Source organism: Ammodytes marinus, assembly GCF_949987685.1.
Source record: "Ammodytes marinus genome assembly, chromosome: 19".
Lineage (NCBI taxonomy): Eukaryota > Metazoa > Chordata > Actinopteri > Uranoscopiformes > Ammodytidae > Ammodytes > Ammodytes marinus.
Window position 1 is genome coordinate 5,684,229 of NC_137223.1, and position 13,955 is coordinate 5,698,183.

Below are 13,955 nucleotides of genomic sequence, written 5' to 3' on the forward strand. Positions count from 1 at the left end.
AGGGATTCTGCATGAATGTAGTTCAATCAGCCATTCAAATGTTCAAACACACAGACAGTCAACACTCATTTATTTAAAGGAATTTGCACAGCTATCAATAGGTTAGGGCTTCATTATTTATTATCATTATTTATTAGGCGACTTATTGTCCGGTCACACAGGGTACAAAATGTTGAAAAGACTGGATCAACTTATAATATAAGGTTTCATACGAGAATTTAATGAGTGTTAGAACAAACTTAGTGCACATTAGGAATATAATATCATGTAAGTGCAAAGTATTAATATGTTAATAAAATTGCAGAATACTAAACATGTACATAAGATTAAGTTCTTCAGAAATCAAAACCTGGATTGTTGTTTCAAAAACTGTCCATCAGCTCCATACAGAAGAAGAGTCCGGATATGACTAAAGCCTTGGACACAAGGACAGACAAGCTGCTGAAGATAGACGACCATGACTTTACAATGCGACCAGGATTTGGAGGTGAGGAGATTGAATAAATTGAGCAGTGTCAATCATTTGTCGAACAGGCAGCCAGTAGACTGTGCTTTCGGTTTGAATTCAGCACCCAGACAAGCCATTAGCCACATCAAGTGTTCTTTTAGAATTAACGCAAATCCCCAACCAACACCATCACATCTGTAGCTATCTAAATGTGGGAATTGGGAATTTCCAGTACTTGCTTGAGCTGACGTAACAGAGTAGGATTATGTCTGAGCCATGCTGCTGCTGTGGGCCAGTGATTAATTACCAGGGAGCCACGGTCCGTAGCTTTAGGTTTCAATAACTCCCAACTTAATCTGACACATTAGCACTGCTTAAAGCCTGATCCGTCAGTTTTTTTTAAATGATCACACTTTCCCCTGCACTGTAAGTACCAAATCTCACATGGAGTTCTTGGAAAGCCTTAACTGTTGACTGCTGACTTTGGTCAGGTTTTTTTTTTTAATGTAAATTACAAACAACAATTTGAGCTGGAGTGGGTGTGATTAGTTACTGGAGGTTTATTATGCTTAATGTTTTTAATGGAAAGTGCATACTGCAAGGTATAGCGCATAAAATATTTCATACAACCCTAAAAATCATGTGTGAATCTGAGGCATGCTGGTACAAAGGTGGACAAAGCTTGTTTTCCCCTCCCTGAGTCTAAGAGATAGTACTGGTTGTTGAGGTTATGGGTGCGGTCTGATAAATCTACTATTCCTGACTTTGGTTGACATCACCAACTTGATCATCGCGTCATAACAGCTTATCCTGATTACAGTTGTTAAACTGAATGAAGCCAGCTAATGAGAGATATCCTGGATATGTTTAACTTGCTTCATAGTGCAGGCCTCTGCACAGCAAGTTAAATTAAACAGGAGTCTGGTGAAGAAAATCAAGCATCCATCAGATAAAAATCCCAAATATTCCCTGCCAGATTTTATGGACGGAAATTGATCTTAAAAGTGAATGTATCTCTTTTGGTGTCTTTTTGCATCCTCACAAATGAGTATCTTCTTATACAGCATGACAAAAGCCGCGTTTCCACCGCAGGAACTAGTTCCCGGAACTACGAACCTTTGCAGGAACTTGGTGTTTCCACTGCAGGAACTAGGGTCTAAACTGTAGTTCCAGGAAGCTTTCTTACCCCAGAAAAAGAACCTGCTCAGGGGGTAGGACTTTACAAAGGTTCAGGAACCTTTGGGGCGGGGCTACAGTGCTGAAGAATTCTGATTGGTCGAGTTGCTTGCTCGCAGCGCTTCACCCACGATGTTCAAATATCCGCTTAGCAAGCGTCTAATTTCCTGGTTTGAATTTAATCCATTTGCGATTGTTTGCGATGTAATAAAAAGCGAACAGCAACAGCACAACATGAGCGTCCTCCGTACTATCACCCGGGCCACACATGTGGCAAACGTGTGAAGATTATAGCAGCCGTTAGTACAGTCTATGGAGCAGCTGCACCAGTGCGTTCTGCAGCGATGCAACACTTCAGCTCAGTACTCGCCTTTGATTTTTCTTCTTTTTTTATGCAATAAAGATTTCAACTCTTGCTTTAGCCAATATCTAGATTTTTGGTTTTTAAATATATGCAAATGTGTGCATAATTTGTGAAATGTGCAAAATGTGCATATATATTCAAACATTTTGAAAAAAAACTTCAATACAAAAAACATTGTTTTAATGCCAGTAATCAACTGGCAAAGTTGCATGATGATATCTACTGTATACATTTAAAAAATTCAATTTTAAACCATGGTTCTTATTTTCTATTTCGGCCCCCTGTAGCTTTCCAGCAAGTAGTTGACCAGGTTGTCCACCCAGGTTGTGATCCTCGAAGGTCCTAGATATCATTTCTGGTGAACAACCTTTTACAACAGCCCATGTCCAAAAAATCACTTTGCCCTCTAGGTATAAGGTTAGGGAGAGATTGTGTTTTCCTGAAATCAGCAACCAACTTTTTTAATGGGGATTTGAATGAAAGCCTTCAAAATAGTCAAAACCTTCAAATAAAAACCGATAATCCAGGCAGTACCGGCTGAGGCCCATGTGTTCCATCTGTACTCCTACAATCGCTGCTGTATTCTTAAATTACAGTTTAATGACTCTTTGTTAACTTCTTCGTATTTTATTCTAGGGCCTGCTGTCCCAGTTGGAGTGGATGTTCAGGTTGAAAGCTTGGATGCTATTTCAGAAGTTGAGATGGTATGTCTGGACCAAAAGGTTTTATCAAGACAATTTATATGTGTTGTAATTTCAGAGGGCTGTAACAGACTATTGTATTTCCTTGTCAAAGGACTTCACTATGACCCTGTATCTGAGGCACTACTGGAAAGACAAACGCCTGTCCTTCAGAAGCAGCAACAACCAGAGCATGACCTTCGATGGCCGCCTGGTGAAGAAGATCTGGGTTCCTGACATGTTCTTTGTCCACTCTAAGAAGTCCTTCACCCACGACACCACCACTGACAACGTGATGCTGCGAGTTTACCCAGATGGCAAAGTTCTCTACAGTCTTAGGTAACCACACACATGACAACACACATAAATGCAATACTTCTATATGTGCCATATTCTGATACTCATTTGACTAGCATATTTTGGTTCCATCATTGTGTTCTCTTATACGGCAATGGTTTAATGTAAGTTAAAGCACACATAATGAACAAATCATTATAACCTTTTGGTTAGTCTCATTGAGATAACAATTAGGGACCTGGCTAAAAAGGACATCAGTAGATGGGTAAAGACAAAACATAACACTCACATAGAGACAAATACAAGTTAAAATGCAGCTGAAGAGCATCAGGGAAAATACATTGGAATTATTGATTAAAACATGTGACACCGTCTTTAGAAATCAGCCTGTAAAGACTTGAACATCTAAAAAAGTGGTAAATCTAATAATATGTAGTGACACAGTAAATCTAATAATATGTAGTGACACAAAACATGTGGCTGCTGCAATATGAAAACAGTGACAGCACTTTCTTGAAGCCACCTCCAAATGTAAATTATTTAACAGTCAGTGCTGCAAACTGTCCAAGAATATCTTGTGGATATACTTCTCCTTCTACCTTTTATTTTATTATTGTCTCATGTTCATTAAGAACAATGGTCTAGTGGGCTACCAGTGACCAGGAGGCCCTGAACATCCACTCAATAGGTAGGAGCACATCTGAGTACATGTTGCATTTTTTATTGGGGCTGGTTATGATGTTAGTGGGCATTCAGGATGTCCTTACTGTCCCACTAAGACAAAGTGGCACCAGATGCCACTGTGCAGGATGAGTATTTGAGGGGATAAAGTTTTGCCAATTACAACCGTTAATACTGCTGGGCCAAACGTAGTAATTCTGGCGAGTGATGGGAGGCTCATAGCCAAGATAGTTGATTTTTGTAATCCACATTACACAGCCTATGAGATTAACAGCTGGCCATCTGCCTCATGTTGTGACCACTCGGACATAGCACTGCATTTCTGAGCAGAGTAGAGTATGAGGACATCAACGTCTACAAATCTGCATTCACCAACATTCACTACTTGATCGGAAATAACTGTGGGTTAAAAGCCTTTCTTTTATGATCTGGTTGGTACTCAAAGATCCAGGGGCCGTATTCACAAAACATCTTAAGGCTAAGAGTAGCTCCTAACTTGCTGATTTAGGAGTAACTTAGAAATAAGTTCCTCCTAATTATAGGACTCCTAACTTTTTAAGTTAAGTGTAATTCACAAAGCATTTTAGCGCTAAAACTAGCTCCTAAATCTATGAAAAGCTAGGAGTCCTTTCGAGGACCCCTAAGTCACCAAGAGTTAATCACAGAGAGTCATTTGATGGCATTATGGAGATATTTATTGATATTGAGCTTTTGAAAAGGTAGGCTACTTTTTGTATGAGTGTAGAGCTTTTGATGGTAAATATTAGATATTAACTATCACATGACTTGGGTTAATCTGTGCGGGCTTGGTGCTATTTGGAGATATTCCAGACCAAGGCGGATTGGTGAGGGAGGATGATAGTTTGTAGACCTGGCCTGCAGTGATCTGGATTATGTATTTGCATTTATCATCTATCTGCTGGAAACCAAATCTCTTTTGAAACAAATAAGCTACACAACATTTGCCTATGTACTGTATATGGAGAGGTCGTGCTCTGCTGAAGGTTACACATGCATCCATGTCTGCTTAAACTTATATAACTTTCAACAGAATCGGATGATTGATGATCAACAACTTGCAGGATCTCCATGCTTTCTTTTTGGCACAGTCACTGTAATGTAAGCTTTTAGACACATCAATGCTGTAAGGGGGTTTAGTTTACCATGATAGCACTGCAACCAGAAGCTTTCCACATCAGTATAACAACCATCTGCCACCTTCCATGAAAAGCAAAAGTATTGAATTTATTTATATTGAATAAGTAGATAAAATATACAGAATCATTTGCATTGTGAGAGGCGGAAGCTTTGTAAAATCCAGGTGGCACCTTTTTTTGGGCCGGGCATTGTATTACGTCTCCTCACTGGTTTGGGAAAGTCAGAGGTAGTTAATGTGGACACGGAAAGGGTAGTTTGGGGTCACCTGCTGGAGCTGTTCCCCCCTCCACCTAACCCTTCATATGGCGTGGTAGATGAGTGAGTTAGAGTGAGCATCAGTGCCATGTCAGCCACCCAAAGGGATTCTTTACATTGCATGAAAAAATAAGTATTCAGATGCTTAGCATCTTTGGGGGGATATTCATGGGTATGATGTGCAAACAATGACAGGCTTACCACACATTTTCTGCCAGTCTATTCTGCAGATCCTCTCAAGCTCTGTCAGGTTGGATGGGGACCAATGGATCAGTCTTTTTCAGGTGCCTTACATGATTGGTTGGGTTCCAGTTAGGGCTCTGGCTGGCCCTAAGACACCACTGTGTTGCCCTGGCTTTGTGCTTTTGATCATTGTCCTGTTGAACTCAAGGGGTCAGTAGAGGGGGGATCAATTTCATTGTTTTGCTCCTACCTATTGCATCTTTAAAAATTAAATGACTTTGCTCACATCCTGAGAATTTAACTGAATAAATATCTTTTAACAAGTAATTATTTTGTCGTTACAGGGTGACAGTTACAAGCATGTGTAGCATGGACCTGAGCCGCTTTCCTCTCGATACCCAGACGTGCTCTTTGGAAATAGAGAGCTGTAAGTGACTGATGTGGCTTCTGCACTACTTTTATACTTTTAGGGTTATTTTTGTATTAGTTCCAATACAGTTTGTGCCACAAATACTGAGTTTATGCTCAATCTCTCCAGATGCGTATACAGACGATGACCTGATGTTGTACTGGAAGGCAGGAAACAGGTCACTAAACACAGACGAGAGAATCTCTCTTTCGCAGTTCCTCATTCAGGAGTTCCACACTACCTCCAAGCTGGCCTTCTACAGCAGCACAGGTACTTACTGAAAGTCCAGTACTGGGTTTTAATGTAGGCCTACAGAATAGCAGATCTATGCAACTTCTAACTTCATCCTTCTTCCAGGCTGGTACAACCGTCTGTACATCAACTTCACTCTGCGGCGTCACATCTTCTTCTTCCTGCTGCAGACCTACTTCCCTGCCACTCTGATGGTCATGCTGTCCTGGGTTTCCTTCTGGATCGACCGCAGGGCCGTCCCTGCCAGAGTGCCACTGGGTAAGAGGGCTTGGCCACTGTCAGAAAGTTGCTCCAGTGGTTAGTTCGGTGATTAGTGGTTCAGTTCTTTGTTTTGCTTATCCAAATGTAGGGTCTGAGGAACGAGGGCCTCATATGCTGTACAGATGGTAAAGCCCAAGGAGGCTCATTTTTGTGAAGTCAGTTCAGTCAGTACAATTAGAATTCCATTATTGCCCAGAGCTGACTAAAATAAAATAATTTCAAATATTGATTTATTTTTATTTGTCTGCGCGTCACAGGTGACGAAATTTTAGATAAAAATATTGTTTAAAAAAAAGGGGCGCTTGTGGTGTACTGGTTAGAGTGCCCCGTCCACCTAGTATGTGTCACTTGGAAATGTGTCACATCAGTGATATTAGGAGATGCTTGAACTTTCACTTCATTGTCTGTGATATTGGCATCTCGTAACTTAGCTCTTCAGATGTTCAGACAAGTTTTTAGTCAACTCAACTTTTATTTAGCATTACTACTGTTTTCCTCCCTGTTTATCATTCCAACTTGAACATCAGACATGGAAGTGGATTGACTTTCTCTTTGAACTTGTTGTCCTGCTTCAGGTATAACCACAGTGCTCACCATGTCCACTATCATCACTGGAGTCAATGCCTCCATGCCCAGGGTCTCCTACATCAAAGCTGTGGACATTTACCTCTGGGTCAGTTTTGTCTTTGTGTTCCTGTCGGTGATTGAGTACGCAGCGGTCAACTACCTGTCTACTCGAGAAGAACGCAAGGAGAGGAAAGTCCCAGGTCCAGGCAGAGTAAGTACTAGTCAATCACTACATGTACGTTTAAGGAACTGTTTAAATGCAGTGTATGTTTTAACCTGGTTCGTGCCATTATATTTTGGTGCATACATTCAACGTTAAAAGACGATGGATCCTAATGATGTTAATGTCCTGACATTGGGTCAAACTTTTAAATACTGTGGTTAGACACCATATAGCCTAATTGACAAACTAATGACATTCAGCCTCAGCCACACAGATAGGACCTCATGGTGCTGTTGTAAGCATGTTTTTTTCACAAAAATATTTTTTTTTGGATGTAAAAGTAAATTTTCTTGCTGTCAACTTAATCAACTGTTGTGCCAAAGTAAATTGATACAGGTAGAACATTTTTTATCATACATGTTGATGAACTACCAACATATGAAACCATGTGATGATGATAACTGAAGATTAGCCTGAATTGCCAAGAGAGGTAGTTGTTAATCAAATTGTGGCGGCGGGGTAAAGTGAGACAAATGCTCAATGAATCGGGGGGGCTGTGGCAAAGTGAATAGGGTGGTGGACCCGCAACTATAGGGTCGGTGGTTCGATCCCCAGTCTCCCCGCCACATGTCCAAGTGTCCCTGAGCAAGACACTGAACCCTAATATGTCTCCTGGTAGTTAGCCAGCACCCTGCATGGTAGCTGCTGCTATCGGTGTATGAATGTGTGCTCCAGTTGTAAGTCGCTTTGGATAAAATCGTCTGCTAAATGACATGTAATGTAATGCTGTGGGGTAAAGTGAGACAGTGTCTGAGCCCTCTTTTAATGAATACATTATATTTAAGGTAGCAAGGAGACCAGTATGAATAGAGACAATGCGGCCCGGAGGTGGGGGTTGAATGGTTGAAGGGGTGTCAGCAAGGGCATGGTTTGGCAGCTATGTATGTGGGGGACAGAAGAGTGGCCTTTAACATCAATGGACTCAAAGTAATATGTCTTTATTCGATGAATGATCCCAATACAACAAATGCAGAAAAATATTAATCAAAGAATCAAAAGATTGTCCTGTGTTCTGACCCCCAGACTGTGTTTTATTCTAACTGGTTCTTTCTGTCATTTGATTGTTAATAAAAACATTATGAATTATATGTTGTATTTGATCAGAGTTACTTTCAAGTGTTTAGAAAAAAAATTTGCTTAAAGTGCAACGGTACCCTTTTACATGTTTTTTGAGATAGAAGCTGAATTAAATTAATATGTTGTTAAGGAACACATATATGCTGGTGTTAATATTGAAACAAATTGCAATTTGTTAAATATCGGCATTTTAAGAAATGTTTTGTATTGTAAATTATTTTAGAGCTTTACTAAGATTTGAAAAACAACTTTGAGCTTCAAATTCGAAAAATGACGTAGGGATGTAATTGTGATACATCTCTACGTCATCACCCTGCCGCAAAGCCGGCCACGCTCTTTACAGGGCCATGGCTGGTCCATGAGCTACTACTGTTATACAGTCCCTCAAAGCCCAAAGGATGTTATTTCGGGGGTTAACACCCTTCACTTCTACCGTCAGTGTGTCTGGATTATCTTGTCGCGCGCGCGCACACACACACACACACACACACACACACACACACACACACACACACACACACACACACACACACACACACACACACACACACACACACACACACACACACACACACACACACACACACACACACACACACACACACACACACACACACACACACACACCCGGACTCGTTCATTACTTCACTTGATTGACACAAGCTACCACACACACACTGATGCTCACTCACTTGCGCTACTCTGTTTCGTAACACTACGGTAGACACATCATCTACATCCGAAATGCCCGCCAACAATTTAGAATAAGAAAAGTCCTCCACCTCAGACGAGACGACCCATCTGTGTGGCATATGAGCTCACAGTGCCGTTAGACTTTGTGCCACTCGATTTTTCAAGGAAGTCATGTCATTCAGATCTTCCTGAGTGACAGCTAGCACGTAGCCCGCCTCCTTCACAGACGCCGTGCGCCCCTCTCCCGCCCGAATGTCGGCCGGCTGATGTCGGAATGTTTTAAAAACAATGGTTCTAAAACAGAATTTAGAATCCATGGTCTGAGCGCATTTTTCAAAATCATGCAGTACGCTGAGACAGGGGGTGCAGTTACGCTTTAAATGATCACTTCCCATGATTCTGTTACTAGTCCGGCATTAGTTCTGGAATATGTGGTTTTCAAGATAGCTTTCAGGATTCTAACTGTTACAACATGAGTTGTTATGGTAGTTTCAGAGTGGAAAAAGAAAGTGGATCAGTTTACACCCTTTATTTCAATGGTCTGTCTTTGTTTACCCCTAAGATGGGGAAAGTGAGACACAAGACAACTTTTTTTAAAACAATCATGTTTTCACTGCCCTTCGTCCTGAATAAATTCTGATCATTTCTATTGCTAGGAAACATCCTAAATAATGTGAAATGTGTACATTTTACTGATAAATCTTTTCAGCTTGCTTAAAAGGGAGAAAATGTAAAAAGTATCTCACTTTACCCCACTCTCCCCTATAACTTCTCACGATCTGCAACCAGTCTGTTCTGTATGTGTGCTGGAAAAAACAGCTGTTAATACAAAGCCTAGTCTTTGTAAACTGGTATGTAAACAAAGGCCCACCATAGCTAGCAACATATCCCGTTTACTGAGTTATGCTGTGTATTAACACTGGATTTTCTTTCCGCACACACTGTACTGACAGGTAGCAGATTGTGAGGAGATATTCCCTGATTTTGTAAAAAAGTAATTTTGACAACAAGCATTCTCCAGAATCACTGGCTCTACCTTTAAGTAAAGTTGTCAAATTACTGAAGTAATTAACTTTGTTTAACCTTCCTCTCGTGTTAGGGTCGCCACCGACCCGTTTTGAATTTCAAATGCATAAAAGAACCACTTACATTTTGTTTATTGCATTAAGATTTCTTGACTTTGTCAGGAAGCTCTATTTCAACAAAAACATTTTTTTTAAAATGTTTCACTTAATTATAAAATGCTCTGGTGGAAATTATAACACTGGTGGTGTTAGGGTCGTTTTCGACCCGGTTATAGAATTAGATGTAAAAAACAATAACTAGAGCCAAAACTGAAATCATAAGTGCACTGTCAGCCAACACAATGACAGTCAGCTCCTCTCCCAATCATGTGAGCTCTGGGAGGGTTCTCATTTTGACTTTTTTTGCCCTTATACCTGCATAAAGGCGAAACAAACAGATGGGCATATCCAGACATGTGAGGTCAATTCAGTATAGAGTTGGTGACTTGCAGAGTGCACATCTCCTATTTGCAGTATTCAAAAATGAGGAGATATACAGTGAGCCAAGTTCTGGATCATGTTTTTGGTGAAAATGGCCACCTGATTCTGAAAATAAGAGGTGTCAGGTCTGCCGAAGCACTAAGGACATAAAGATAAAAGTATTGAGCTTTATCTGCAAGAAATATTTCTGCAAAGAACACTAAAAGTGTTGCTTTTTGTCACACATCTGAACACACAACCATACATATGCACACAGAGACTTTTACTCTGTTTTCTTTTACTAGTTTTGGAACTAGTAATTGATTTCGATTGGTTTGATTTGTTGATTGGTTGTTGTTTATTTGACCTTATACATCTATATTTTGTGTTGTGACTTGTTCTGATTTTCATTGTGTGTTTGTATAATGCTGAAATAAAAGTTTTTTTGCTGTTTTCTGAAATAAATATATATGGGTCGTAATTGACTAGTAACACCATTGATGTTAAAAAGGTCAAAAATATTAATATGAAAAAATAAATAAAACAAATGTAGTTAAGAAATGTGTTCTCATACCCCTCAGTAATAATCAGGTAACACAACAACCAAATATTTATTTATATGATTCTCTTGAGGTTAATTTTACCATTTTTTTTAATTGAAATTGTGGCGCATACTGACAAAAAAAAGGCCCAGCCGCCTACACCAAATATATTAAAAACAATATTTTCATGGATAAGGAAGCCTAACAAGGTAACCAAGAGATGAGAAACAAACTGGATGATAGATAATTGTTTTTAGTGTTTTTTACAGCTGATTTCAGACACGGGTCGAAACCGACCCGCTAACACCATGAATGGTAGCAGAAAGTTAACACAGGAGGAAGGTTAAGCCCTTCTTCGACGACCGTACAATATGAAGATATTAAGATGTTCTTTCATGAGTAAAGGCTAAATTTACATATATGCTAGTATTATACCATCTAATTCATTCACCAATTCAAATTAAGTAGTTTTCTGGAGTGTAATGATGATTTGCATTGTTTGGGTGTGGATATGTAGTGTTTTGCAAAAGCCTTTAAGTTCTTTGTCTCCTTGCAGCTGTCGTGTACCTGTGGCGAGGCCCATCCTGGCATGATGTCCGCCAGCTACAGTGAGGTGAATGCCAATACGACGGGGAACTATGGAATGCCAGAAGAGAATGGGGGGGTGAAGAGGGAGAGGATGCTGGCCCAGCTGGCTATGGAGAGCGACCAGCTCACAGGCCATGTGGGCTCTGGGGCCTACAGCAACGTCTGGATCGACACGCACGTTATAGACTATTACTCCCGGGTTCTCTTTCCTGGATCTTACATCCTCTTCAACATCATCTACTGGTCTATCTACTCCTAACACAAATGGGACTCAACTCGAGGTCTGAACACACACAAGATCTGCCTCCCCTCTTGTCAAAAATTGGTTACCAGATGCACTTATGGTACTGCACTTAACTTGCAGATTCAAGCTTTTATTTGTTTTCAAATTTTAAAGAGAGAAAATGGAGAAGGTCCGATCCAAAGAAAAGACTTGCAGCAGAGGTCTTGAGGTGGACATGACACACAAAAAAACGAAGTTCTGACATGAGCTAGCTCCAAGCTAAACACTTTCTTTCACAACAACAAACGTTCAACCAAGGGAAATAGGCTTCTTCAGGAAATCCTGTTGTGTGGACGATACAGAATCAAACATGTTTCTTCAACAGTGAAAGGAATAGTTCAAATATGTTGAACTACTCCTAGTAGTGATGATTAATTTTTTTTAAATAAAAAAAAAAATAAAATAAAATGTGGCAAAGCAGTGTCTGCTCCATCATGCATTTCAAGAATAAAAAGTGAAAATTATTTGGGAAAAGAGGCTGTAACAGCTATGATTAATGAGCTCCAGTAATCCTCCCTCGGTGTGGTTTTAGCAGCATCGTGCTGTTTTTGCGTATGATTTAATGAAGATAAACCCTGGAAGGCCATGCAAAATGACACTGCACTCTGACGTGGCACTACTCCAATCAAAGGGATTTAATACTGTAGAAGCTTCACAGTATGAAGCAGCTGCAGACTAAGTATTGATAGATCAATAAAGTTTGATTTACAGACGCAACACTGAAAATCATCTACCAACTGATGAGTTTATTTACATTGTAAGCAATATTCTATTGTTTCTGTCGCTGCAAGTATTTCATTTCAACAGATTATACTGACTATTCTCACTATAAAGTCTAAAGCTTTGTTTTCAATGAGCAGTATTTTGCGGTTCGGTATGTGTGTTTCCATAATCATAGTTTGGAAGGGTACCAAAATAAGTGAACAGTAATGTACCTATTCTGGTCACCCTTTGGTTTTGGTGCCAAGCCGTCCCAAAGGGTCCCTAAAGAATGGAGCTACACACTGCAGTCCATTGATTGGTCGACAGAATAATAATTTCCGTGCAAGAGATATAGTAGGGGAGCCAATACATCCAATCCAATGTATCCTCCTTTTTTCCGTTGGATTTTGTGAAATTAATCATAGGTCAAATTCAGCTAGTCTATGTGCCACAAATCCTGCCTTACGATTTCCGCTGGTATGGCTTTATCATTGCCAAAAAGCACATATAAATTACAATTACAAAGTATTTGAACCAGTTTGTCCCAAATGCATTTGATGCATTTGACACTGATATTTTGAAGTAGGCCTATTGTAATAAATGGCTGAACATGCACCAAAAGTGTTTTGAGGCACAGCTCACTGCCTTGATGTCAGGCTGAACTGCCAGGTCAGGACACTCCTCAAAGACCACAACATCGCCTGCAGGTCTGGGAACAGAGTCCTATACAGTGCTGCCAGAGCTGACCCGAAGAGAGGAACCACTTCTCCAACAACAACCCTCGGCAGGTGTGGCAGGGAATCCAGCAGATAACCAACTTCAGGGGACAGACCAACTCAGACGTGGACTCGACCACACACGCTTTGAGACCCCTGCCCAACATTCTGCAGCCACACCACCCCAGCCCCATCCAGCTTCCAGCTCCCAACCACTGACGGTGCAGGTACAGGAGGTGGAACAGATGCTAACAAGGGTGAAGCCCAGGAAAGATTTGAGGCCTGACGGTGTTCCGGGGAAGGTACGAGGGGCTGCGCTGCACAACTCTCACAGGTCTTCACCACAATCTTCAACCTCTCCCTGACACAGTCCACCATCCCAGGTTGCCTGAAGTCTGCCACCATCATCCCATTACCGAAGAAATCAACAACCGCCAGCCACAAGGACTACAGCCCAGTTGCACTCACACCCATCGTCAACAAGTGCCTGGAATGGCTGGTTCTTAACCACATCAGGACCTGCCTCCCTTCCTCCTTCGACCCTCACCAGTATGCTTACAGAGCCAACAGGTCAACAGAGGACGCAATAGCCATCACACTACACACCGCACTGAGCCACCTGGAACACCGGGAGAGCTACGTCATGATGCTATTCATCGACTACAGCTCGGCCTTTAACACTATCATCCCTGACATCCTGGTCAGCAAACTGTCTGACCTGGGGCTCCCCCCATTCACCTGCTCCTGGATTAAGGATTTCCTCACAAACCGACCCCAGACAGTCAAACTGGGTCACATGTCCTCCACCCGGACACTGAGCATGGGCTCCCCACAAGGCTGTGTGCTCTATACCCTCTACACCACAGACTGCAGACCCGCCCACTCTACAAACACCATCGTTAAGTTCGCGGATGAC

At 41.1% G+C, this 13,955-nt stretch overlaps 1 protein-coding gene across 1 annotated transcript; it reads left to right on the forward strand.

The window, feature by feature from the left end:
* Positions 1–402: 402 nt before the first annotated feature.
* Positions 403–11,597, forward strand: LOC307266202 (gamma-aminobutyric acid receptor subunit rho-1-like; the record flags this gene model as incomplete). The annotated part of the gene is made up of 8 exons (XM_080048170.1): positions 403–487; positions 2,625–2,692; positions 2,784–3,007; positions 5,587–5,669; positions 5,781–5,921; positions 6,009–6,161; positions 6,740–6,942; positions 11,307–11,597. Exons 1-8 carry the CDS (start codon positions 406–408, stop codon positions 11,595–11,597), a joined length of 1,245 nt encoding a protein of 414 aa, XP_079904296.1. The 5' UTR covers positions 403–405.
* Between the last annotated feature and the right edge of the window lie 2,358 nt (positions 11,598–13,955).